We start from the raw sequence: 27,026 nt of genomic DNA on the forward strand, positions 1-27,026 counted from the left end.
TGACTCATTACATTTAACTATGCACCTGTAATTAGTGAAGTCCACTGCAAAGTAATTGAACATTGTGAGGTAATATATCTTGATGTTTCTAGAAATATGCAATTTGGTAGAATGTACATGATTGGGATCGTCTGATGCACTTAATCTTCACAAATTCAGAGCAAAGCTGTGTGTTAGCCACAAAGTCGCAAGACAAGACAAAGCTGTGTACTAGGCTCTGCAGATCTTGAATAAAACCTTGCAATATTACATAGGGTGCATTCACAATACAACAAAATATTTTATCCTTGCACAGAAGTTGGGGTTTTTCTATCAACATAGCTGAATGCAGATTTACCAATCCCAATGTAACCTGTTCCGCAACTTCATAAATAACTGGGTTACTTTTTGTGTCTCACATCTACAAAAATGTACTATTCACATCTATTTCTGAATGAAATTTTGCTCTAATCTTACACTATTTTCACTAGTTTTTAGCCAGATGAACAAACATGAATTCATATCGTTGATACAACGATAATGGAGTAATGTCATGAAACATAATAGTGGCTAAAAACAACCTGGATTGGCAATATAAATGAGCTAGATCAAGAACAAGAATCAAAATAGACAATATTGTAAAGCAACTGGAAAAGATCAAATTAAAACCATCAGCTGCAATTGGAAGGCCATATTTTCTTCACATTTTCTGAGAACTAGCAACATAGAGATTGGAATAAAAATAACAAATACTGGAAATTTGACATAAAAATACATTTCTGGAAATACAGGCCAATCAGCACGTGACAGGGAAACCTGGGTTCATGTTGCAGGTAGGACGTTTTAGCACTAGTCCTGAAAAAGATTAACTCACTTAGCTGACCAAGATGGAATCAGAACTTTTGCAGTGCAGGAGGCAGCTATTTAAGGAGTTAAACAGTAGATTGAAAAACAAGACCTCAAGGGTGATAGTCTCTGGATTGCTTCCTGTGTGCCACACCCTGGACAGATTATAGAAAGGACAATTAGGAAACCTAATGTTTAGCAGTAGGGATGATGTCGGAGGGAAGGATTCACAATGCTTGTGGCATTGACGTGAATTCTGGAACAAGGAAAGGCAATACTGAAGGAATGGTCTTCACTTGAACTAGAACAGTGCCAAAGTCCTTGCAGAGAGACTAAATAGAGCATTTGAGGAGGAATTAAATTAATCCGGCAGGGGGCTAGCGGATTACCAGGTTTGAAGCAAAAGAGGGAGCATGATTAATAAAGACATTAGAATAAAGGCATAGCTGAAATAAATGAAGTGAATATGGGAGAAAAGTAGAAAGGGAGGCAAGCAATCATTTGTACATGAGGTAATGGATATTAAGAAATTCATAGAGAAAAGCAGAAAAAAGAATAAGTGCTAATATTCTGGAAAACTGGAGTCAGAATTGAGTGACATGCATGTGAATGCAAAACAGAATGCGAGAGTTAGGAGCTATAACAGTTCTGGAGGGATGCGATAAGAGTAGCCATAATGGAGATGTGGCTTAAAGTTAACAGGTTAGGAAATGTAATGCTGTATTCCTGGTTAAAACATTTTTCAGGAGAGCTAGGGAGGAGAAAAATGTGAAGATTCTATAACAGCAGTAGAACATAAAGATGTTCTAGGGGATTGCATTAAGACAGAGTTCAGAAGTAGGAAGAGAAATTGTACAATTCTTGGTCACCGAATTTTGGATGGAGGGTAAAATCTGCAGATATGCAAGAGCAACAGGGCAATATTAAGGAATTTAACTATGTGAATATACTAAAGACAATGCATGTTGCAATGGAGGGAATACTTTTTAGAATGAATGCAAGACTGCTACCTGGATCAGTATGTATCTATTTCAGTAAGAAAAAAAATGCTTCATTTAGTCCTGGAGAATTTAAGTGAGGCAACTAACTGATGTGAGAGTAGAACAATGGGGAATTAGTGACTATGACATATTTAGATTCAATGTAGGAACAGAAAAAGGTAATGAAAAGTCAAAGGTAAATAGCACAATGATTGAAAAAAAGCAAAGTTCAGTGAGGCAGTAAGGGGTCTTGTCCAAATTTAATTGGGCAGAAAAATTAGTGAACAGATCAGTGGTTTGGAGTGGAAATGTCCAAATGTCAGATAGAGTGTACAAAATATATACCTAACAGCCAAAAAAGTATCAAAAATTGAATTCCATGCACAAATAGGGAGATTAAAATTAAACTAAAACTAAGAGACATACAATATGGTTAGGAATAACAATACTAAATAAACAACTACTTACATTCAGATAGCTCCATTAATGTTCAATGTAGGAAAGTGTCCCGAGACACATCCAGAAGCACAATCAGTCAAAAATAGACAATCTGACAATAAGCCAAAGAAGGAGCTGCGTTATGGGTGACTCAAAGCTAGATTTAAAGAAAATCTTAAACGACAAGAGATGGAGGTTTAGGGAGAGAATTCCAGAGCTTAGGGTCTAGATGTCTGAAGGCATCGTCACCAATGGTGGAGCGAAGGGAGTGACTGATCGGTGAGAGATCAGAGTTCTCTGAGTTTTCAAAGGTTTGTCAGAATGGAGAGATTACAGAAATGGGGAGGGGTAAGATGATGAAGGAATTTGAACATGAAGAAATTAATTTTAAATTGGTGGTATGGGGAGCAGGACCTAATGTAGTGAGCATGGGGTGTTGAGTGACACTTGATGTGGGTTGATAGAGGCAGCAGAGTTTTGGATGAGTTCTCATTTTTGGAGGATGGGAGGCTGGCAAGACCATTGGAATAGTGGTCTCAACAAAACCATGGTGAGGGTTTCAGCAGCACATGGGACGAGGCAGAGGTGAAAATAAAAGGGAGGTAGAAGGGCCTGAGTATGGAGCGGTAGCTAACATGCACACATGAATGTATGGGGGCCTCAACTTTTCACTATACTTGTAAATGATTTGGATTAAGGGATAGAGAGCCATATACCTTAATTTGTTGACAACACTAAGTTAGATTAATAGTGTGAATGGGAGCAGAAAATTGCAAAGGGACATTGATAAAGTGAGTGGGCAAAACTGTGGCAATTGTTTACTGTGGGAAAGTGTGAGGTCTTTCACTTTGGAGCCGAGAGTCATCTGCATATTTCCTAAATGGCAAGAAGCTAGGAACTGTGGATGATCAGAAAGATTTAGGAGTCCAAGTACAGAAATAACTAAAAGCTAGAGGTCAGGTACAAAAAATAATTTACAAGGCTCATGGTCTTTACCTCAAGAGGGCTGGCAAAATGCAGTTCACCCATCACCTCGATGTTTGTTGATCCCACTGGCTTCCTGATAAATGCCTCCATGCCTTGCCTCTTCCTGTTTCTTGAACCACATCCAGCCCTCCAAGATCTCTGCGCTCCTCCAATTCTGGGCTCTTGCCCATTCCCAATTTTAATTGCTTCATCATTGCTGGCTATGCCTGCAGCTGCTTGGGCCCTAAGTTCTGGCATTCCCCCTCTTAACCTCTCCGCTGCGCTACCTCACTCTCCTCCGATAAGATGCTGTTTAAAACCTTTCTCTTTGGTCAAGCTTTTGGTCACCTGTCTTAATATGTTATGTGGCTTGGTGTCAAATCTTGTTTGATAATGTTCTTGTGAAGTGCTTTCAGGCATTTTATTATGTTAAAGGCAGTATAGAAATGCAAGATATTGTTGAATGCAAAGGGGTGAAAGTTATAGCTGCACAGAACACTGGTTAGATCTCACAGAGCACTGTGTTCAGTTCTGGGCCCACCACACCTCAGGAAAGATATATTGGCCTTGGAGGAGATGCAATGCAGATTCACCAGGATGATAGGGCTAAAAGGGTTAAAGTATGAGGTCAGATTCTATAGCCTGGGCTTGTATTCCCCAGAATTTAGAAGATTAAATGATGATCTACTTGAGGTTTTTAAAAGGAGTTAGTAAGGCACAGATAAACTATTTCCACTGGTGGGGGAATGCAGGACAAGGGGGAATGGCCTTAAAATTAGAGGTAGGCTGTTCAGGGGCGATGTTCAAAAGCATTTTGTCACATGATGGGGAGTAGAAATCTGGAACACTCTCCCCCAAAATACTGTCGAGGCTAAGTCAATGGAAAATTTCAAAATTAAGATTGATAGATTTTGGTTAGGCAAGGATATTAAAGGCTCCAAAATAAACGTGGGTATATAGAGTTAAGATACAGTTCAACTGAGATCTAACTGAATGGCGGAACAGGATTGAAGAGCTGAATGGCTTACTCCTGTTCCTTTGCGAATGGACACACGAAGTTCACATTCCAAAGGCATGGCAAAGATTAGGATATATCTAGTTTACAAGATATACAGAAATTATATATTTTATAGATAATATATAAATACAATATATAATTTACAACCTATCCTGGTAGTAAACAGGATAAAGAGGAGACAAGAGATAAGAATCCAAAGTTGAAGTCCAGAGGTCCCATAGTAGGATGAAGTTAACTTGTAGATATGGTAGAGTCAGTCTGGAGTGTCGATGAACTGATGCCCAAGTTCTGAGACAGTTGTAAAGGGTGAATTAGTCCAGGAGCTGATTTCAGGGCAGATTATCAGTGCTGTATCACTGCTGAAGGTTTTCCCGTCAAAATTATAAAGCGGATGAGGTGTGGAGAGTGACAATGAACCAGCAGAGGCTGAAACAGGGCTCCAATGCAGATGACTAGTGGTCTTGATGATTAGTAATGCACGTCAGTGAATCTGATATACTAATGGAAGAATGAATGGAAGAAAGGGAAGAAAGCAACATAGGTCATTTGGAGGCAACGGTGTAAAATCCAGAACAGGATGGGAACCAGCAGAAACAGATCAGAGCTAGCTCAGTGTAATGTAAGTTTTCTGTTCATCTGTGGAAATCTAAGGACACTGGAACAGAATGGGTAAGAGAAATGTGTAGCAGAGAATACAGTCTCTGCAGAAAGGAGCAGCAACTGTGGAGATCCCTATAAGCTCCAGAAGCCAGTAGAAAAATTGATTTTAAGAAAGTCGTTGAACATGGCATTGCCTCCAAAATCCATGCCCATCATTTCCACAACTTCCTGTTTAAATCCTTCCACTCAGATTTCTGCCTCACTACAGCACTGAAGTGGCCCTAAAAAAAAGTCACAAATGATATCCTCCAAATGACTATGACCATGGTGCAATTTCCTTCAACATCTCTGCAGTCTTTGATACAATCCACCACACCATCCTCCTCCAAAGCCTCTCCTCTATTGTCCAACCTCATTTGTTTCCTCTCTCTTCCCTATCAAACCATAGCCAGACCATTCTTTAGTTCATCCAAAATTTTGCCACCTGTATCCTATCCCACATCAGATTCAAGTTACCAGTCACTCCTGTCCTTGCTGAACAGCATCGCCCCAACCTCTAAACTCTCCATTCTTCCAACCCTGGCTTCTTGTGTAGCCATCCCAATGCTCTGCTGCAGTCTCTCTTTCATCACCTCTCTATTCCTCCACTATCCTACTTGGAAGTCTTCCATCCTCTCGAAACTCTAACTTGTCCTAAACTGAACTGTTAAGTTCCACTCAGCCCCTAGCCTAGTCCTCACTAATCTACATAGGCTCTTCATCTCCTCGTGTACTGAATTTCTTGCCCTCAAATCCATCTACGGCCTCACCCCAATCTGTCTCTGCTTCCTTTTCTAACCTTATTTTCCTTCCTTCGATCTTCGGATTCTGGCCCTGTGCATCTCCTCTCTTTTACTATTGATGGCAGAACTGTAAGGGACTTCAGTTCTGTTCTTCACAGTTCCCTCCCTAAATCCATCCTCCTGACCCCCGACTTTTAATCTTTTCAATAGAGCTTTTAATCACCCCTTCTACCTCACTACCTATCTCGTCCTGGGTCAATTCCTTTTATTCCTCTATTTTTTCCATCCATCGATGTTCCTTTTTAAATTGTCATTAAAGCTGTTATATAAATGCAAGTTGTTATTTTGTTCATTCGAGTTCTTTCAAAGAAAGTGGCAACAGTGAAGTGCAGACAAAAAGTAAACTGCCAAGTCCTGCGAGTTGGAGGGAATCTTCATGTGGAGGTTGATCTAACTTCAAAACTGAGGAATGCCATACCAAAGTTAAACACCTAACATTCTTCATCATTTCCTTGCACTCCCGCAACACAATCACTAAAATACAGAAAATGGAGGTGGAAAATTGGAAATTATTTCAGATAATCCTGAAGCATAGAAGTATGTGTCTTTAATCATCTCAATGCCTCAATAAAACCAGTTTATGTACCAGCTTAAAATACTAACTTGTTGATACTGTTGCAGAAGCTTGTATAGAACCAGCAACGCATATGATGCACCAGTTTAATACCAAAGATAGGAGTAGATGGTTTTGTTCTTTGCGGTTTATAAAAGTTAAAGATTCAGTTGCAATATTTATTCATTGAAGAACCCCAAAATCTGTACACAATAAGGTCTGAGGTACAGCTATGAAACTAGAAAAATCTGTTCTCCAATAAAAACAATCTGTATACAGATTTTAGGCATTGAGTATGTCATTTGCTTCTGAACGGCAGAAATAAAAACTAAGAGCAATGAACAATACACAAGCATTACCTTTACCTGAGATTTGCAACAATTTTCACAACATATAGGTGTATGAACAGCTTCCCAGCAATTTAAGTGTAAAATTTTGGTTTTCAAAATCCTGACATTTCAAACAAGACTGCATTTCAAACAGTAGTTTTAGTTGATCATTTACAGAACACATCGGATGTTACAAAATTGCAACATAGACATCACAAAATGTAACAGGTAGAGTCAAATTATTTTTCTGATCATAATCATCAAAACACTAATCATGATATGTTTTTTGCCAAAATTCCACACCGGTCTCCAACCCTGCCAACCACCCAAAGGCACTGATCCAATGGTATGGGTACGAACTACACTCCTGTACTTAACCAAGTGGCAGTTTTCATAGTAAGCCTAGACAGTAAATGCTAGCAGTACATTTGACTGCAGAAACCGTCACGGTCAAGCCAGTTCTCAGCCACACACATGCAGTTTCCAGTGGGTGTCACTGTATAGAGAACAGGACCAGGAATTCCTACCTCGTGATACTAAAATCAGCTAAGTCTAAATTGGGAAAGATTAGCCACCTAGTTGGTAAAGTTTAGAAGTGCATAAGGTAGTGAGTGCCCTTTCCTACCAAACCATTGGGATATTATCATGATCTAGAAACAGAAATCAAACTAAGGATACATTTGTACAAGGAGGAACTACAGATTTTCAGAAGACAAATATTCTGAGTTATCTATCCAAGACTAGTACAAATAGAGACTGATAGCCAAAATCTTTCACTGTTTATGATGGTACGCTTCCAGAGTGTATACTAATTTCTCAAAATTACATATGGCCTTAAGTATTTTTTTCTTCCATTTTCCAACACTTGTTTGCATTTTGAATCTGGGAGCTGGAGGTTCGCTCTTTTGTCTCCATCATTTTTCCATTTTTGTTCGCTTTCCACTTCCTTGCTGACCATATCCCCAAATTAACTTAAAAATGGCAGACGAAAATCCACCCTCCCCATAATAGGTCTGAATCTTAATTCATCCACTGGTTCATATCTGTTCAGCCTGGAACTCGGCCAAGCTTTGTTCAGTTGTTCATGTTTTTTTAAGCAAGATGTTGTGACAAATTAAAAAAAATCTAGATTGCCAGAGCAATTAGAAAACAAAAGCTGTAATTATATGGAGAGCTAAAGCCAATGAAATAAAAAGGAGCAGGATCACTACTTAGGGTCCATGCCCCTTCAAAAATAAAGAATTCCTGGAAAAGTAACAGCATTAATATTCATTTTTTTGCACCTGTCTATTCAAGTCTTTGATACAACATCACTGATAGTGTGCACTCTTTACGGCTACCTTATGAACAGGAAAACAATACAAATTCCCAAACTCCTTTTAAACACAATCTTTGTACAGCTTCCAGGAACAGCCTTATGTACAAAATCTCATGTATTTTGGTATGATGCATAGTTTGTTACTGGGCTTTGCATTTGCTCTCAATTTTGCACAGGATTACTATCTATCTGTATCACCACAGAGTGTATTGTAGGAATATGGCAAATAATTACTTATGCTCTGCTCAAATAATCCAATGTGAAGCCCTGTGATGTCACAGTAGCATGAGTTAATGAAATCGGTTTCCAACTCGGTGATTATCTATCCTGGAATTGGTGCCTCCCAGTCTTGCAGCCTCCCAGTCTTGCCAACCACAACAGATTGTTATGATCATCTCTATATCCAATTATATATATCACACAGTGTTCAGCTCTCTATATCTGAGTCTATATCACTGTCCCCTTCAATGGAGTGGAATTCCTCACTGTCCTCGTCTTCACTCAGTTGAACCTCATTAAGAACACTTGGTCCATGCCTCTGTTCCTCATCTTCTTCCTCCTCTGACAGCTCATAGTCACATCCTCCACTGCTAAAGGTTGTATCACGAGTATTTGACTTCAGCTCAGTTTCTTCATAGCTCTCGTAGCTGGGGGAAAAAGTTGCATTCGCTGTTTAGTGAAATATGATTTAATTGAACTTCGAAGCAGTTGGAATAAACGTTGGACCCAATTCAACTATATAATACTTAGACTTACATACCACCTTTCAAAATAATTAAATAGTTCAAATTAATTTAATCGTTCAAAATAATCAATTTAATAGTGAATTAAAACACATCAAGGACGGCAGGGCAAGTGATGTGTTGCAGCTGCAGTATATGAGAGCTGGTGGACACCGGTGTGATCAACGGCAAACATGTCTGCAATAGGTATCTGTGGCTTGAGGGGCTTCGGCTCAGAGTCAGTGAGCTGGAGGCTGCTATGCATCAGGGAGGGGGAAAGTTACCTGGACACTTTATTCCAGAAGGCAGTCACACTCATTAGGATAGGGTCATCTGATTTGGTCAGTGGTCAGGGACAGGAGGGTGTGACTGAGAGTGAAGCAGGTAAGGGGATCGAGAAGACAGAAGTAGAGGAGCCTCAGCCTTTGCAGTTGTCCAACAGGTTTGAGGTTCTGTCAGCTTGTATGGATGAGAGCGAGGGCTGCAGGGTGGACGAGCAAACTGACCATGGCACCGTAGTACAAAAAGCCATTCAAGCAGGGGGAGTAAACAGAAATAATCTGGTAGTAGGAGATAATATAGTCAGAGGGATAGATGCAGTTCTCTGTGGCCAAGAGCGTGAGTCCAGCAGACTGTGTTGCCTGCCTGGTGCCTGCCGGGTTCGGGACATCTGCTCTGGGCTGGACAGGACCTGGCAGTGGGAGGGGGAGGATCCAATTTTCATAGTCCATGTGGGTACAAACGACATAGATAGAACCAGGAAAGAGATTCTGCATAGGGAGTATGAACAGCTACGGGCTAAATTAAAAAGCAGAACCTCAAAGCTAATAATCTCTTGATTATTACCTGAGCCACGAGCAAATTGGTGTAGGGTAAAAATGATTAGAGAGTTAAATGCGTGGCTCAAAGACTGGTGCGGGAGAAATGGGTTTCGAATCATGGGGCACTGGTACCGCTACTGGGGAAAGTGGCAGCTGTACTGTTGGGATGGCCTTCACCTGAACTGTGCTGGGACCAGTGTTCTGGCGAGTTGTATAACTAGGGTGGTAGAGAGGGCTTTAAACTAAACAGTGGGGGCAAGAGTTCAATACGATAAATTAAAGAGAGGAGAAGGCAACAGAGCAAGGTAGCGTTAAGGGAAATAATAATCAGAACGTGGCAGGAACGGACAGAATGTACAAAATGAAGAGTGTGCAAGCAGCTAAGGCTAAAGGTTGCGTAAATAGACAGAACTAAAGGCTCTGTATTTGAATGTGTGTGGCATTCGTATCAAAACAAATGAATTGATCGCTCAAATAGAAATAAATATGTATGATCTGATAGCCATTACAGAAACATGGCTGCAAGATGATAAAGGCTGGGACCTGAATATTCAAAGGTGTATGACATTTCCGAAAGACAGGAAACTAGGAAAAGGTGGAGGGCAGCTCTGTTAATTAAAGATGACATGAACACAATAGAGAGAGGTGATCTTAGTTCAGTTTGGGTAGAGATAAGAAATAGTAAAGGGAGGAAGTCACTTGTGGGAGTAGTTTATAGGCCCCCTAACAGTAACTACACTGTAGGATGGGGTATACCGGAAGAAATAATGGGGGCTTGTGAGAAAGGTACGGTGATGATCATTTTAATCTACAGATGGATTGACAAATCAAATTGGCAAAGGTAGCCTGGAAGATGAGTTCATTGAGTGTTTTCAGGAGAGTTTCTTAAAGCAGCACGTTCTAGAGCCAACAAGAGAGCAGGCTACTCTTGATCTGGTCATGTGTAACAAGACAGGATTAATTAATGACCTCATAGTAAATGTGCCCCTAGGTAGCAGTGATCACATCATGATTGAATTTCACATTCAGTTTGAAGGGTGAGAAGAGTGGATCTAAGATTTGTGTTGTAAACTTAAATAAGGATAATTATGAGGGTTTGAAGAAAGAGCTGACTAAAGTAAACTGGAAAATTAGGTTAAGGGATAGGTCAGTAGAGATGCAGTGTTCAGACTCTAAGGGAAGGACGCACCATCCATGGCTAACTAAGGAAGTTAAAGATAGTGTCAAATTGAAAGAAAAAGCATACAATTCAGCAAAGAGTAGTGGCAGGTCAGAAGATTGGACAGAATATAAAAAACAGCAAAGAATGACAAAGAATAATGAGAAAAAATTAGCGTATGAGAGAAAGCTAGCTAGAAATATAAAAGCAGATAGTAAGAGTTTCTACAGGTATTTAAAAAGGAAAAGAGTAAGTAAAGTGAGTGTTGGTCCTCTAGAGAATTTACTCTGGGGAGTTAATAATAGAAAATAAGCAATGGCGGAGGAACTGAACAGATTTTTTGCATCTGACTTCACTGCATAGGCTACAAATAACATTGCAGAAATAATTGTGAATCAAGAGTTGAAAGGGAGGGGAGAACTTAGAACAATCACCATCACCAGGGAAAGGGTACTGAGAAAATTATTGGAACTAAAAGCTGACAAGTCCCCAGGTCCTGACTTCATCTTAGAGTCTTAAAAGAAGTGGCTGCTGTGATAGTGGATGCATAGGTAAGTGGGAAAAAATGTAAATATATGTTGTGACTCGTGGAGAAGTGGAACTAGAATAAACAGTGCATTCCTCCCGTCTCGGTCGTAACAAAAGCAACATATTATTTAAATGGAGAGAGATTGCAGAACTCTGAGATGCAGAGAGATCTGGGTGTCCTCGTACACGAAACACAAAAAGTTAGTATGCAGGTACAGCAAGTGAATAAGAAGATAAATGCAATGTTGTTGTTTCTTGCAAGGGGAATGGAATATAAAAGTAGAGATGTTTTGCTACAGTTGTACAGGGCATTGGTGACACCGCATCTAGAGTATTGTGTACAGTTTTGGTCTCCTTACTTAAGAAAGGATATAATTGAATTGGTAGCAGTTCAGAGAGGTTCACTTGACTGATTCCTGGGATGAGAGGGTTATCTTACAAGGAAAGGTTAGTCAGGCTGCGTCTGTATTCACTGGAGATTAGAAGAATGAGAGGAGATCTTATTGAAATGAATAAGATCCTGAGGGGAGTTGATAGGGTGGATGTTGAAAGGATATTTCTCCTTGTGGGCGAGACTAAAACTTGGGGGCACAGTTTAAAAATAAGGGGTCTCCCATTTAAGAGATGAAGAGAATTTTTTTGTCTCAGAGGGTGGTGAGTCTGTGGAACTTTCTTCCCCGGACAGTGGTGGAGGCAGGGTCATTGAATTGGCAAAGGTAGATAGATTCTTGACAAACAAGGGAGTCAAAGAGTAGCAGAGAAAGTCAGGAAAGTGGAGTTGAGTCCACTAACAGATGAGCCACGATCTTATAAAATGGTGGAGCAGGCTCAAGGGGCCGAATAGCCTACTCCTACTCCTAGTTCATATGGTCCTAAAACGAAATGAAGAGCTCTTCATAAAATGAATTAATTGTGAAATGCTGTAATTTGTTACATTCCACTAGCTAGTCGAGCAGCACGGTCATTACATCTCCTCCAGTGCCTTCACGTTACTTCTGATATACCCCAAAATTTACATCCTTGGACCTTTCCTGTTCAATATGCTTCCCCCCCCAGCAAATTCATTCATAAGTGAGTCAGCTTCCATATGACTACAACGACACAAAACTTTACCTTTCCATCTCCAAGGTGGACTTCAGGATTATTGCTGTGCCAGTTGATTGCATCCCTAACATCAAGTTACAGGATGGCGTGTGACTTGGAGGGGAACTTGCAAGTGGTGGTCACAGAATCATAACAGCACAGAAGGCGGCCATTTGGCCCATTGAGTCTATGCCAGGTGGTGTTCCCACACATCTGCTGCCCTTGTTCTTCTTCGTGGTACAGGTTGGGAGTTTGGAAGGTGCTGTCGAAGGAACCTTGGCAAGTTGCTGCAGTGCATCTTGTAGGTGGTACACACTGCTGCCACTGTGCCTAAGTGGTGGAGGGAGTGAATGTTTAAGGTAGTGGATGGGGTGGCAATCAAAAAGAACAAACTTGCATTTTTACATTGCCTTTCATGACCTTAGACTGTCCCAAAGTACTTTACAGCCAGTGAATTACTTTTTGAAGTGCAGTCTCTATTGTAATTAAGGAGACAATGCAGAAATTTGTACACAGCAAAGTACCACAAACAGCAGTGATAATGACCAGACGTTTTTTTTTAGTGATTTGGTCAAAGGATAAATATAGGCCATGGCATTGTCAAGAAAACCCTATATGCCAAATGGGAAATATTAATTTCATCGTTTGGAAACTTACATTAGACTTTTAATGGAAAAAACCCTATAGTAACTTTTTAAAAACTAGCAGCCACGATGGCCACTGCCATTTACATTTGAAACACCAGGAGATCGAATTGGAGACAAAAAGTCTAACAAGAAGCCCAGCCAGTACACTGCTTTGTCTAACTGAGTAGATTAGTCAGATGATCCTTGTTAGTGAGCCAAAGTCATCCTGAAGCATTCATAAGTGGAGACGTCCCTCCAGGCGTAAACACTGGCAACCCACCTTAGAGAAGTTTTGGGTTTTAGACTTTGGAACTCATAAAAAACAAATGGGATTGATAGAACCATGTGACTGCCTGTTCATCTCTGAAGAAACTAGAAGGTTGGGACACAGACAGCAGACAGGGAATAACTGAGTGTACAGCAATGAAGAAAGCGGCTGCTCCCGTCGCTCTCTCTCTCTCCCCAGAAAATATCAAGCAAATAACTGTCTGCGACTGGGGGACCCTCCAAGACCGCTACAGCAAGCAGCCAGAGGAAAAGAATCAACTACCAATTCTGCCTTCAGGAAAACGCTGAGCAAAGCAAGCCAACCAATGGGTACTTTGACCAGTGAGGACTTCATGAATACAGCTTCAGCTGCGGACTACTGGATTTACAGACTGTATTTAAGTTCCATTTATTCTGGACTTTAACACAACCACCAAATCTGTTTCCCTCTATAATCTATTTGTGTGTGTGTGTGTGACTCTCACGTGAATGTGTGTGTGAATGTGTAGCGTATTTTTTAATCGGGTTAGAGCGTTAAGTATAATAAACTTACCTCTTTCTTGTTTAAACTCAAGAAAACCTGTCCAATTGGTTCTTTTGCAATCACATTAAAGGAAAAAGGTAAAACACTCACTGAGGGGGTAAGCACAACCACTGTTTTTAAAAAGGAATAAACCCTGTTGCGGTCAAATAAGAAGAAGGGCAAGAGGGGAGCCTGAGAACCCCTCCTCACCTGGCTGTAACAGCAATAAGTAAAATACGTTTATTCAGCTGTTCAGTACGTGCCAACAAAGGCCTTCAATGATCATCTTCAGTTAATTTTTTCATTTCTGACAGCCATCAGTGAGTGATGCAAAATTGCAGCTCAAAAGATCAACATAAACGTCTATTCCCAGCCTATACCCTTCTTATTTCTGCACTGAAAATTACTCATTGGCCTAGGAGAGTGTGTTTAAAAATAGCCTGATTTTGTCTCTTGGAGCAGTTTATAAGGCAACATCCTTGAAGAAGTGAAGAAGGTAAATGTTTAATTGTATCACCAAATATAACAAAAAATCTTTGCAAAAATTGTAATCCCTTACAGCTGTCCAGGACCATCTCCCTGCCTGTCCCCTGCCACCACTGGTTCCCTTTTTCCATACAGGCCTCTAAGCAGGGAATCCCAATTACCTGGTCCTGATATCCATCGTTATTTTCAATCCCAAGAAATCCACCCCCACTACTTCCCACCACCCAGTCACTCACCAGCCTATTCCCCACCCTGTGCGGACCTCCTCTCTCCCATCAGAACATTTGAATGAGCAACTGCTCACACGGCTGGATCGCGTGAATATAAAGCTAACTGCTCTTCATCTTGCAATTCTGTAGATGGTTGCTGGCAAAATGAGAGGCCCGGTTCCCCCCTCAATGCGAAACAGTATTTCCACTTTTACAAACTACTGCACAACTTGTACAACCTCTGTCCCTACACACAATTTCCACCACAGAGCATCCTGATCTTTGCAAACCACCGCCTCTCACAACCAATGATTTCCCTCCACTACTATGGTGGCCCCTGTACCCCCCCCACTGAGCAGGACTTCAGCCACTTAGTCATCTTTGTCCATGTCTCTCTTCACCTCCCCCCCCACCTCCACTGAGCAGCATCTTGACTCCTTTAGTCCTCCAACCAAACAGCATCTCCAGCAGCAGCTCCACTCATGCAGCACATATGACCCCTCCTCTGAGCAGCATTTCAGTATGCACTCCCTCACCATTAAATATCTTAGAGCCCCTAATTGAGCAGTATTTTGATTCCCTCATCCACAAGTATTATTTTGGCTTTTATCGGAAGCCTGCGGTGAGCAGGGGAGATTGAAATTTGCCTACACCATCCCTTCTGCCCACTGAGAAGAATGGAAGGACACACAAATGTGAATTATCTAAATTATCATAGACAACACTGGGACATCTGCCAGCATGCATTTATCTACAGAAAATTTTGAAGTGAGATAGATGCTCTTTAAATTGTCAATAGTTCAATAGAAGAGCAAGGCAGTCAATTTCAGGCTGTTTTTAATCTGGCCTGGGGCTAGAAATTTACAAGCACCTTCCAATTAGCAAACTTCCTTCAACAAACAGCAATTAAACTGCAAATATCGTCAGGTCATTTACTCTCAATATTTACACTTTGGGGTCCTAAAGGGATATGCCAATTTACCAACAAGCCCACCTTAGCAGCAGTAAGATACATTTAATACATTGTGCACTACATTGGACAATGTTCATATTCTTATGGAAGTGTTTTTCCTGATTTACCATTAGCTTTGCCATAGATGATTCTCTAGTTACTTAAATAAATGTATGATAGGAAGAAAATATTGGACTCTCCCTTACCACTTTACATTCTCCTTATGACCCTGACAATATATTACTTAGGTTTTTTTGTAGTCCAAAAGTTTATTTGGAACTACTGCATAATTTGTTCAGTCATTGAGATCTCTCATTCCTGATTATGGTCATATGTTTATTAAGGTCAAATAGTCGATGAATTTTCAGGCACATGGCTCTCTTGGACCAACCTTAGTGCTCAAATCCAGTAAGTAATTATTACCTCAGAAACAAACAGTCAAGTAGTTACTAGCGACCAGTAAGCCACTACTCTCGCACTGAATCCTGTCAAATCACAACACCTTGACTGACATGATTCTGGAGCTATGGCAACCAAACATGAATAATCAGGTTGGTCATGTGCTTACCAGCAGCTAATAAGGTTATAGAAAGCAACATGAAAAGAAATATCACACAATCACTTCAGACTAAAGAGATGTGTGAAAATCATCAATGGGAAAGGTCACATTATTAAGATAATGTGACTGGTCAAATGTGACAATACTTAAAATAGACCATTTATCATTGTGTAAACAGAGAGAATGGAACAACCTATGTATAATAGGGTTGAAGCAAGAGGCAACAAAGGGTCCTAACAGTACTATCAAAAGTGCCTGCACTTTTTCTTGTACATCTGATAAAACCTGAAGTTGGTCTCTGTTGATTTGAAGCAAAAAGCTATTTTAAAGTGGTAAACCCATCCTGCCCAAATAATTTTACCTTACATTACTGTCCTCCATGATCTGAGAGGTCTCACCACCATCTCCCTCATAGGACATCATGCTCTCCTCATTCTCCATTCCCATGCGTGTATTCTCAGGTATCAGATGAAGCTTTTTTGGTCGGATGGCAGTTGTTTCAACATCAGAGTCACTGCCACTCTCACTGAGCTGAATAGCTGCTTGAAACAATGGAAGAGTTCTGATATAAAAGCAAAATACTGCGGATGCTGGAAATCTGAAACAAAAACAAGAAATGCTGGAAATCTGAAACAAAAACAAGAAATGCTGGAATCACTCAGCAGGTCTGGCAGCATCTGTGGAAAGAGAAGCAGAGTTAACGTTTCGGGTCAGTGACCCTTCTTCGGAACGTTCCGAAGAAGGGTCACTGACCCGAAACGTTAACTCTGCTTCTCTTTCCACAGATGCTGCCAGACCTGCTGAGTGATTCCAGCATTTCTTGTTTTTGTTTCAGATTTCCAGCAGTTCTTGTTTTTGTTGGAGTCCTGATAAACTGGCAATGTTACACTTGTCACTCAACTGACAATGATAAACACAATATAATAGAGTTAAGTCCCTGGCACCAGGAAGCAACTGTGCTGTATAAAACAAAATGGCATATGGAGCAACTCAATTTCTAAGATACTGGGCAAATAATTTACAAATCAACCAGAAAGTCAAGAGCATCCTAATGTATAATTGTTTGTATTGCTCTCAAAATATTTAGACATGGCCCAGTGGCAACACTTCATAATGTCCAAAGGATTTTGGTCAGTGCACATATCTCTATTACCTCCTGCACAAGGGAAATAGTCATTTAAATCCTTCCAGGTTTTTTTTTTACATGTTGAAACTTTCAATTCTAAATTTTCAGAAAGATGAGGACTTCTATAAATAACTATAAATCGATATCCAAAATTGTTGCTGATGGCATACAGTATAGAGAATTACCAATTAAGTGTGAAACACTCAAGGGCCAAAAGTCTACTTGAACTCAAATCCATAATAAACACACAGCTTCTTGTACCTTAACTGCATTAATAATACATGTAAAAATGTTTAGCTTTCTTTAAAATAATACTTTTCAAACATCAAAATGTGGATACTGGTACTGAAGAATAGAATGCTTTCCACTTATTCTGCATCTAATCATGCTAGACCTGACCTGGAGTGCGTCATGTTAAATTTTCAAATGCAGTCAGTCAAACATTTTTAAAAAGTGCAAATGCTAAAATGTGTGGATCATTTGCAACAGCTGAGATGTTTAATTTTTTCTAACACCTCATGGATCAAATACAATGTTAATGAATGCATAATTAACTTATAACTTCAGTAAATCGCAGACCCTATGTATAATGTGCAACTTTTTTTCCCGTTTATAGAAATAAAAATAATGTCTTTCAGTGTTTAGCAGTCTTCTTTCACTATTATCTTTTACACCAATCTAAATCTGTTCCTAGGTAATGTATTTTCGTGATGCTATCTCAATGACTCAGTGGGCAAAGTATGGTATTGAGCCATACAGAACAGAAATATCTTAGGTTCAATTATTGGTTTGTGCTGAGTTAACTGATCTTAGCCTGGGCATGGCAAGTGGTTTCCATGTCCTAGAGGTACAGAGAAGAAAAATCAGTCAAGCTTTCTGTTTCCAATTATCATCCAGTGATTTCTGCTGCAAAGAGCATGTCTGTGGACATCAGGATTATTGTCTTGTGATGCCATTCAGGATTGGCTAGCTTGCCGACACTTAAATGATATACTGGAAATGGATGTCAACATCAATACTCCAAATAAGAATCATACCGCTATCAGAAGATGAGGGATAAGTTGTAAAAAAACGTAAGTATATTTCATGTAATGTGGTCTTTGCTTCATGTCATACCTCACTAACAGACCTCATGGCGGAATAGGCCTTAGACTCTATTTTGAAGAATAGTCAAGCCTTATTTTAAACATGAACACTCAACCTATGTAATGACAGTAAGCACTATTTGATAATTTAGAACAGGAATAGAAAACAGCCTTGAGCCATCATGTTTCAGGATGCTGCGCCTCTTCCTAATCTTGCCATCTTCAAAAGCCTCCTGAAAACTTACCTGTTTGATTCTGCAATTGATCAAATCCTGTAATTTCTCTCCCACTTCCTACTCAGTGTTCTCCAATCCCTTAAAAAGCACCTGAATTTTCTTTTTTTTTTGAAATACTGAAAAGGCATTCTGTAAGTATATACTGTTGTAAGAATTCCACTTAGGGGACTTGGTTGACTTTATTTAATTATGGCATAAACTCTTATTTTCACATATGTTCTTGATTATTACTCTGAAGTCAAATTCACAACACAATATGGAATAGCAGAGAGCATCCTACTCACAGGAGAATGGATTGTCCCCTTCTTCCTCTTCACTATGATCCTCATCCTCTCCATCTGACATCAGTAAATCCTCATACAACACACTAGCCTGACGTTGTGGTACATTGATCTCATCCTCATCTTCCATTTCACACTCTCCCTCTGTTGTTTCCTGTCACAGATAACATAGCAAAATATTTTATGGCATGTTTTATAACTGAAAACAGAAATGCATGAAAGGGTCAGATGAAACATTCAAGGGTTGTAATGAATTATTACATGCAGAGCATGGTAAAAGTCACTTGCTGGGACAGGGGTCTTCGGTTTACGATCATCATCTTCCTCAAAACCTTCCACATCCACATCAGATTCTTCCTCACCTGTCCTTATACGCCCCTCACGGCAATGACCCTAAGAAATGAACATTCTGTATGAGACTTAGGAAGTAATGCAATCCTAAAAGAGGGACACACATTCCTTCAAAGAAATTTCAGAGCCAGTTAAGACCTGGGATCAATCTCTGGTCTACATTCAGTAAACTTGAATTCAGCTGCAGTGACAATGCGAAGACGACATTTGGCCCTCCGTCTGGATTGAGGAGAGAACATTAAAAAAAAGTCCCCTTCTGATCTCTATCCTGTGACCACTGCTAGACAATACTTGTGTACAAATGTTGGGTGAGGACAGGATTGTGCATATGGTCAAATAGCTTATTGACACTCCATAACTATGTTTAGAATTGAAGAATACCAACTTGCATAAGAATCTGAGAACAGTTTTTAGCATCTAATGGATAAATGCTATTGTTGGTATTCATCCAAACACATCTTGTGATCTGTAAAAGTGTGCTCAAGAATGAATCAGTGGCTTCAGGAAAGAAGGGAGGAAACAAAAGTAATACCAGAATCCAGTCCACAGCTTTAGTGCAAGAGAGGGGGCTGTCTATCATCTCTACTGTCACATGCAGAAAATGCATGCAGATGCAAGATCATAAGATAGCAATACAGAACTCTACATCAGGGTTGCCTAATCAGTAGAAGTTGCACTTTGATAACCCCTTCTAGATTCACAAAAAAAGGCGTTCCAGCTGAACCATTTATTGGAACCATTGCCCTTCCTCTCACCTGTGCCAACCTGTGGTGCATTTTCTCTGGCGTTGTCGTTGGAGTGGCACCAGCAGACATACTGCCTTCCTCATGATACAAAGAAAGGTCCCGAGATGCAATGAGTGACATATTTCCATCTTCAAATTCTGGTGGCTGAAACATCCACAAAGACAGAAAAAGAGGTAATTCTTTTAATTTTTCTTAAAGCATTTGATTTCCTTTTTTCAGGATTGTCTGTGATTGTAAGGAAGTATATCGCCATAAGTAAAATGATTTTCTCCAGTAGTCATCTGATCTGATAAGCGTACAAGGCATACAAACCTTCAGTGTACTTAAGTAGATATATCACATGAAATTACATTTACGCAAGGTAAACAAACATACAAAAATTAATTAACCTCCCTGCGCTCCAGACAGAACATAAGAAATAGGAGCAGGAGTAGACCATACAGCCCATCAAGCCTGCTCTGCCATTCAATATGATCATGGCTGACCTTAGGCTTCAATTCCACTTTCTCGCCTGCTCCCCATGTCTCTTGATTTCCTGAGTGACCAAATATCTGTCTATCTATTAAATGTATTCAACGATGGAGCTCTCTACCCTCTGGGGTAGAGAATTCTAAAGATTCACAACCCTTTGAATGAAGAAATTTCTCATCTGAGATCTAAATGGGCGTCCCCTTATCCTGAGACTGTGACCCCAGCCTTCGAAAACAACCTCTCAGTATCTACCCTGTCAAGCCCCTTCAGAATCTTGTAAGTTTCAATGAGATCACCTCTCATTCTTCTAAACGCCAGAGAATATAGGTCCAACTTACTCAGCCTCTCATAGGACAATCCTCTCATCCCAGAGACCAATCTGGTCAACCTTTGCTGTAGTGCCTCCAATGCCTCCTTGCTTAAATATTCCTTAAATATGGAGACCAAAACTGCACACGGTAGTCCAAGTGTAGCCCTGTACAATTGTAGCAAGACTTCTTTATTCTTTTATTCTAATCCCCTTGCAATAACATGCCATTTGCCTTCCAAATTGCTTGCTGTACCTGCATACTAACTTTCTGTGTTCCTTGTATGAGCACATCCAAGTCTCTCTCAGATCAGCATTTATAAGTTTCATGCCTTTTAAAAAATATTCTGCTCTTCTATTCTTACGATCAAAGTGAATAACCTCACACTTTCCCACATTATACCCCATCTACCACCTTGCTGCCCACTCACTTAACCTGTCAATATCTCTTTGCAGCCTCTTTGTGTCCTCCTCACAGCTTGCATTTCCACTTACCTTTGCATCATCAACACACTTAGATACATTACTCTCTATCCCTTTGTCTAAGTCATTAATATAGATTGTAAATTGTAAACAGCTGAGGGCCCAGTACAGATCCTTGCGGTACTCCATTAGTCACAGTCTGTCAACTTGAAAATGCCCCATTTATGACTACACTTTGCTTCCTGTCCATTAACCAATTCTCTATCCATGAGTGCAAAGAAGATTTACTACGCTGATTCCTGGGATGACAGGATTGACGTATAAGGAGAGATTGGGTTGACTACGCCTATATTCACTAGGGTTTAGAAGAATGAGAGGGGATCTCATAGAAATCTGTAAAATTCTAACAGGACTAGACAGGCTAGATGCAGGGAGGATGTTCCCGATGGCTGGGGAGTCCAGAACCAGGGGTCACAGTCTCAGGATACGTGGTATGCCATTTAGAACTGAGATGAGGAGAAATTTCTTCACTCAGAGGGTGGTGAACCTGTGGAATTCTCTACCGCAGAAGGCAGTGGAGGCCAATTCATTAAATATATTCAAGAAGGAGATAGATAGATTTCTTAATGCCAAAGGGATCAAGGGATATGGGGAGAAAGCGGAAAGTGGAGCAGGCCCAAAGGGCCGAATGGCCTACTCCTGCTCCTATTTTCTATGTTTCGATGATAATATATTACCCCCAACTCCATGACTCCTTATCTTGCATATTAACCTTCTGCGTGGCACCTTATCAAATGCCTTTTGGAAATCCAGGTATACTACATCTACTGGTTCCCCTTTACCTACCCTACTAGCTAAACTCAATCATTGTCAAACATGATTTGTCAAACACAAAGAGGATTTGCAAGTGACGGTGGGATCTATAGGCAAAATATGAGGAAGTGCAAACAGAGTGCAACTAATTTTTCCTCAGTTATTAAATTTCCATGTTCAGGTAGATTATATGAAGGGTTCCTATCATTGTGTGCTTCAATTGTCATAGAATCCATTGCAGAATTTTCCCCCACATAATCAGATTGGATCAATGACAATCATCTTTCAAGTTTGTTAATTCTTGTGCATGGGAATTATCGACCCATTGATCTCAGCTCTTGAATAAACTGGCCTTGCAGAAGTTGAGTTCAATTTGGCAGTTGAAATGTGCAACATGTGAATTGCATGGGGAGTAACAGATTGCAACAAGCAGCTCAATTGGGACTGAAACATTCAAAGCTATCTCATTCAATTGAAATCCCCTCTTTAATAAACTGTCGTTGCAAAAGATCTGAAGCTAGCCACTGAGCTTCTGAGCCTCAAACAAGCCTGCATGATTTAGATATTTGAAGTGTCAGTACTTAGAAATTATACCTATTATGTTTCTCCCATTTAAAATGATGTTGTCTCCCAGTTAATATGCTCGTAAGCTCCTGTTGAATGTAACATAGCTGATTGCTGTGTGTGTTTCTCACAGGTTCCTTGAACGCTTTAGGAGATAGTACTTTGATTTTAAACGCAGTTTAAATAGTACTTTTAATGTTTAGGATCTGCTCAAGATAGTAGTTGATATACTGTAATTAAAGCAAAACATTTTAAATATATTGCCACTTTACCTCTAGCTGTCTTACCTGGCATGACAAATTGTCTTTATTATTGCAATCAGCTGAGCAACACATCAAAACCCAGAGGAAGAGCACAGTAAACTGTTTTGCAACAGTTTAAAACACCTATTTTTTTGTAAACAAGAATCCAGTTCAGTTCTGACAAAGGGCATTGATCTTAAACTTTAACTCTGTTTTCTCTCTGCAGAAATGCTGTCCAACCTGAAGATTTCCAGCATTTTGTTCTTATCCCAGTTTAGCACTGTTGAATGTGTTGTTTCAAAAGTTACTATAGGAGTCCCAACCAAGGGACAGAGCTTTTGCGGAATCCACATTATCACGTTTCAGACTTTGGTCTTGAGGTGTTGCAAAATTCTAGGGGTGGGTGGGGGAGTCATTATTTCACTTAAGTAGGAGAATTACCACAGGAGAGAAAGTGACAATGGTGAGGCCATTTTGGAACACTGAAGCACCAGAATGTTCAATCTTGACTTTGCAGTGAAGTCAATAAAACTTTGTGAAAGAATGAATGTAGAGTTTAGAGAAACATTTTGTATTTTGACTCATGACTATCGAAAAAGTAAAAACTATCTAGGAAAACAAGCATATACTAGACCAACTTGTTTTGGGACCAACCTGAGGAGTATGAGGCCCTGGGGTCAGGGGATCAAGACTGTCAAACTCTGCAGCATCAAGAGCAGCCTCCTTGGCAGATGCAATATCTTTTTCCAGCTGAGTCAGATGTTCGTCGTACTATTTTAAAAAAAGGAAAAGTCAAAAGCATTGCAAAGATGTTTGAGGTGAATTTAAGCTGCATCAAATATTTTCATGTAAGCTCTAAACTTACTAACAGCAAACACTCCACTTTGGTCATGCAGACTGGATTCATAAATGCAGTTACACAAATAGCCTCAACCAAAAACATTATTTAAAGAAAAGTACTATTTCAGGGTAAAACATTTCACGCCTGACTGTACGTGAGCATGACAGCCTGTTGCAAAATATTGTGTCATCACACCAGCTGGAAAGAGTTCACAAGAAGTGTCTGAAGATGACAGTTCCAACTGCACATCAGGTCTATAAATTTAACAGTTTTGGATAAATTCTACATGAGTCTTCCTATTGCCATGATACATGTACTGGTGTTCCAGTGAACCCAACATATATTTATTGTGAATTTTAATAATTTTGACTTTTGAAATTATATAACCCATGAAATTTGAATTATTTAAGGTTGAATATTTCTGGAACAGTTAAAAATTTAAAAATACCATCAAACTAAATAAAACGGAAATCTTATACTGAAGATTAAGATATTATACATCAACTTACAAACTTAATGTTTGAGTAGTTTGAGCCAAAACTTTATTTCAGACCTCTGTCCTATCTATACAGCTGGATCAGCTAGACTGGTCCACATATAAGGATTAATCATAAAAATTGCTGTTAAAAAACCAGCATCCTGCAATCATGGAGAAACTAATGAATGAACAATACTCCTGCAAATTCCCCAGTGCCTGGAGCAGTACTAAGCAATGCAGCCCAGGAAAATGGATCTGTATAGATATTGGGTGAGAACAAGACTAGTCTCAGCTGGAATGGCCCTTACTGTTGAATAGTCTGCTAACATTTAATGTCTGGACTCAAAATATCAGGAATGTCCATTTAGGTGAAGTACAAAGAGCTACCAGTGTCTACAGAGCTATGCCCTGGCTGGTGACAGCATCTTTATGGAAAACTGGAAAAGAAAATAAAGGTCCAGGACACCATCAAATGATAAATCCTAAGAAAAGAATGAGACTTGCAGAGAAAGAGGAAAACATATTTAACAAATGGAGACATGGACTTCTAATACAATCCAGCAGATGGGCACTAACCTGAAATACTTTGCAACTGCATGTCCGTTTTAAAACGAGAACAATAAATGCACTAAGATTTGTCCTACCCACTTACATGCTGTGAAATTGAACACAACCTCAGATTTAATACAGGGTTTACAAAAATATTTCTACCTCAGCCAGAGTTTGGTGACAGACATTCACGATCTCCTGGCCAGTTTTCGTGTACAGACTATCTGTGCCTGCAGATGAAAGAAACAAAGGTAAGTCATTAGTAGGTTCTCTAATAAAGTACATTCCATTAACTTGCTAGAAACATTTCCTACCATAAATATGGTTTTCCTTATTAACTGAATGTTGTTCAACTTCCACAAACAAATAGTCTATCTTGATTAAATGAGGGAAACCATTATGTCATTGTCCCTTTTGAATGCTTGGCATAATTGTACAGCCACATGACTATGTAGTATCTTCTAAAGGCCACATTCCAGTATTATGCATCAGTATTTTTGAAGAAGGTAGAAGCATCAAGCTGTTACAAAAGCTTTGGATATGATCTTAGTACTGTTGTTCTGAATTCCATATTGTATTATGGTCCCATGACCAGATCATGAAGCTTATAAGCACTAAGCAGAACAATAACGTTTCTTTCCTTGAAAAGAGTGCAAATGAAAAGTTAATCAGGTTGAGGGGAGAAATAGCTGCCCAGAATGAATCTTTTTGGACGATATCCTCCTTCATTAAAGCAAAACTTTTATGCGAGGTTGAATGCACGAGGTCCACAATTTGCTCTCCACAATCAACTACCTCTATTTGTTATTCTATTCAAGGCAAAGGCCAAAATTACCAAATCTAATTTTCTTCATTTAATTCATGGGACGTGGGCATCATTGATAAGGTCAGCATTTATTGCTGATCAGTAACTGCCCTTGAATATAACCAAGTGGCTTGCTAGGCCATTTCGGAGGTCAGTTCAGAGTCAACCATACTGCTGAGAGTCTGGAGTCACAGCTATTCCAGCTATTGGAGATAAGCTCAAGCTAACCTTGACTGAATTGCTAAGGCTGGAATTCGGGAAAACATGGCAAGAACAGCTTACACAGGCACCAGCCTTAGAAAATCTGGCATGCTTGCGTTGAGTTTGTCACCAGCTGTGAGACTGCCAAGCCAGGAGTCAGTGGTCGCAAAACCACATTAAATCCAGTATAAAAACAGATTTCCCTGATCAGGCACTCCATCTTGGGGTAGTGGCCTATAGTAACCATTTACTGTCCTGATTACACATATTGTTCGTGCCAACCCTCCCTCTTTAGTTGTTATGGTCATTCTCAATGGTTATAAAATTCTCTCTCCCACCAAAATCATCACTTGCCTGTTTAACTTCAAAGGTCTATTCATGTAGGATATATCAGTGGTTCTCAAGCAGTAGAGCCTAGCATGGGGCACAACTCTTGATCTACCAATTTTTTCAATCTAAACCAATATCCTGTCTGCCCTCTCGGGTGGATGTAAAAGATCCCACAGCACTATTCAAGTTCTCCCAGTGTCCTGGTCAATATTTATTCCTCAACCAATATTGCTTCAAAAATTGTAGTAATTTATCCCATTCCTGACTTATAGGATTTTGCTATTACAAATTGGGTGCCGCATTTCCCTACATTGCCAACAGTGACTACAGTTCAAAAGTACTTAATTGGTTAGGAAGTTTTTGGAATGTCCCAAAATCATGTTAGGCTCTATGTAAATACAAGTCTTTTTTCTTAACAGTAGCTTCATTTTGACTAGATGCTTGCAGTAAACAAAACCCTTTGTCATTTTCCATTCCTGTCAATGTAATGTCATTCATTACATGCATTATAGTCCTTATACTATATAGCAATTTTCCACATTAAGCACAATTTTAATTTCTTTGACAGGTCTATTCGGATACTTTCTATCTCTTCTTTACTGGACAATTGACACAATGTTTACTGTCAACAGCAAATTTTAAAACATTACTAGTAGCATCCATTTCCAGATCATTTATGACCAGATTAAACAAAAGAGGACTTGCTATAAATTAATACAAGAATCAAAAAATGACAAAAACTTCCTCAATCTGTAGCACCATTTTAGTTACTTTAATATTTTATCTTGAAGGACTCTGGTGTGCTACCTAAATATATAAGTCTCCCAAGTCAGGGTGATCACTAATGTGCAAGTACAAAAAATATAAAATTTTTCTTTTTGCTAACAAACTGTAAGAAGGGATCTCCCTTCGCAAAAAGCCAGCTGGCTAGAGTGGAGTGGCCTTCCTTTCCCAGGTGGTTTCTGGTTTTAATTCATTTATAGAACCCATATCTTAAGGGGGAAGAGGCTTTGAGAACATTTGGTGGAAGCCATCTAAAAAGTTTGAGAAGCACTCTGTTGCACCTCCTTTCTTCATTTCATGCCCACTTTCTGTTCACAATCGTGTTTCTTACCTGTCAGTAATATCAACATTTTTCCTGACTGGTATAGTTTTAATTTCTTTGTGAGTAGAAAAATATTAAAGTTCATTCTTGAACACTTTTTCTGCTAATTGACTATTTTAAACCATTGTTTACATTCCCCCCCCCACCCGCCTGAACAGCAGCAGCCACATATTTTTTGATTAGCCACATCCTCCAGAGCTCAATTGTCTATGGTTCTACTTAACAGGGGAGTACAAGGACAGAACTGCGCTTGTTAAATTAAAAAATT

The 27,026-nt window shown here is 39.7% G+C and overlaps 1 protein-coding gene across 3 annotated transcripts in view; it reads right to left on the reverse strand.

Moving 5' to 3' along the window:
- Window positions 1-4,415: 4,415 nt before the first annotated feature.
- The window catches only part of taf1 (TAF1 RNA polymerase II, TATA box binding protein (TBP)-associated factor), a 164,940-nt gene continuing 142,329 nt past the window's right edge, over window positions 4,416-27,026 (reverse strand). Inside the window, exons 35-41 of one of the 3 annotated variants that reach the window (XM_068047497.1) lie at window positions 24,480-24,547; window positions 23,104-23,220; window positions 19,639-19,773; window positions 18,821-18,925; window positions 18,536-18,686; window positions 16,166-16,343; window positions 4,416-8,516 (exon numbers count right to left, since the gene is read on the reverse strand). In XM_068047497.1, the coding sequence (XP_067903598.1) occupies window positions 8,297-8,516; window positions 16,166-16,343; window positions 18,536-18,686; window positions 18,821-18,925; window positions 19,639-19,773; window positions 23,104-23,220; window positions 24,480-24,547 (974 nt within the window). In that variant the 3' untranslated portion in view covers window positions 4,416-8,296. Of the gene's footprint in view, window positions 8,517-16,165; window positions 16,344-18,535; window positions 18,687-18,793; window positions 18,926-19,638; window positions 19,774-23,103; window positions 23,221-24,479; window positions 24,548-27,026 lie in introns of all 3 variants that reach the window. The other 2 variants (XM_068047494.1, XM_068047496.1) reach the window with 2 other exon arrangements.

The sequence above is a fragment of the Heterodontus francisci genome, chromosome 15 (assembly GCF_036365525.1).
Source record: "Heterodontus francisci isolate sHetFra1 chromosome 15, sHetFra1.hap1, whole genome shotgun sequence".
Taxonomy (NCBI): Eukaryota; Metazoa; Chordata; class Chondrichthyes; order Heterodontiformes; family Heterodontidae; genus Heterodontus; species Heterodontus francisci.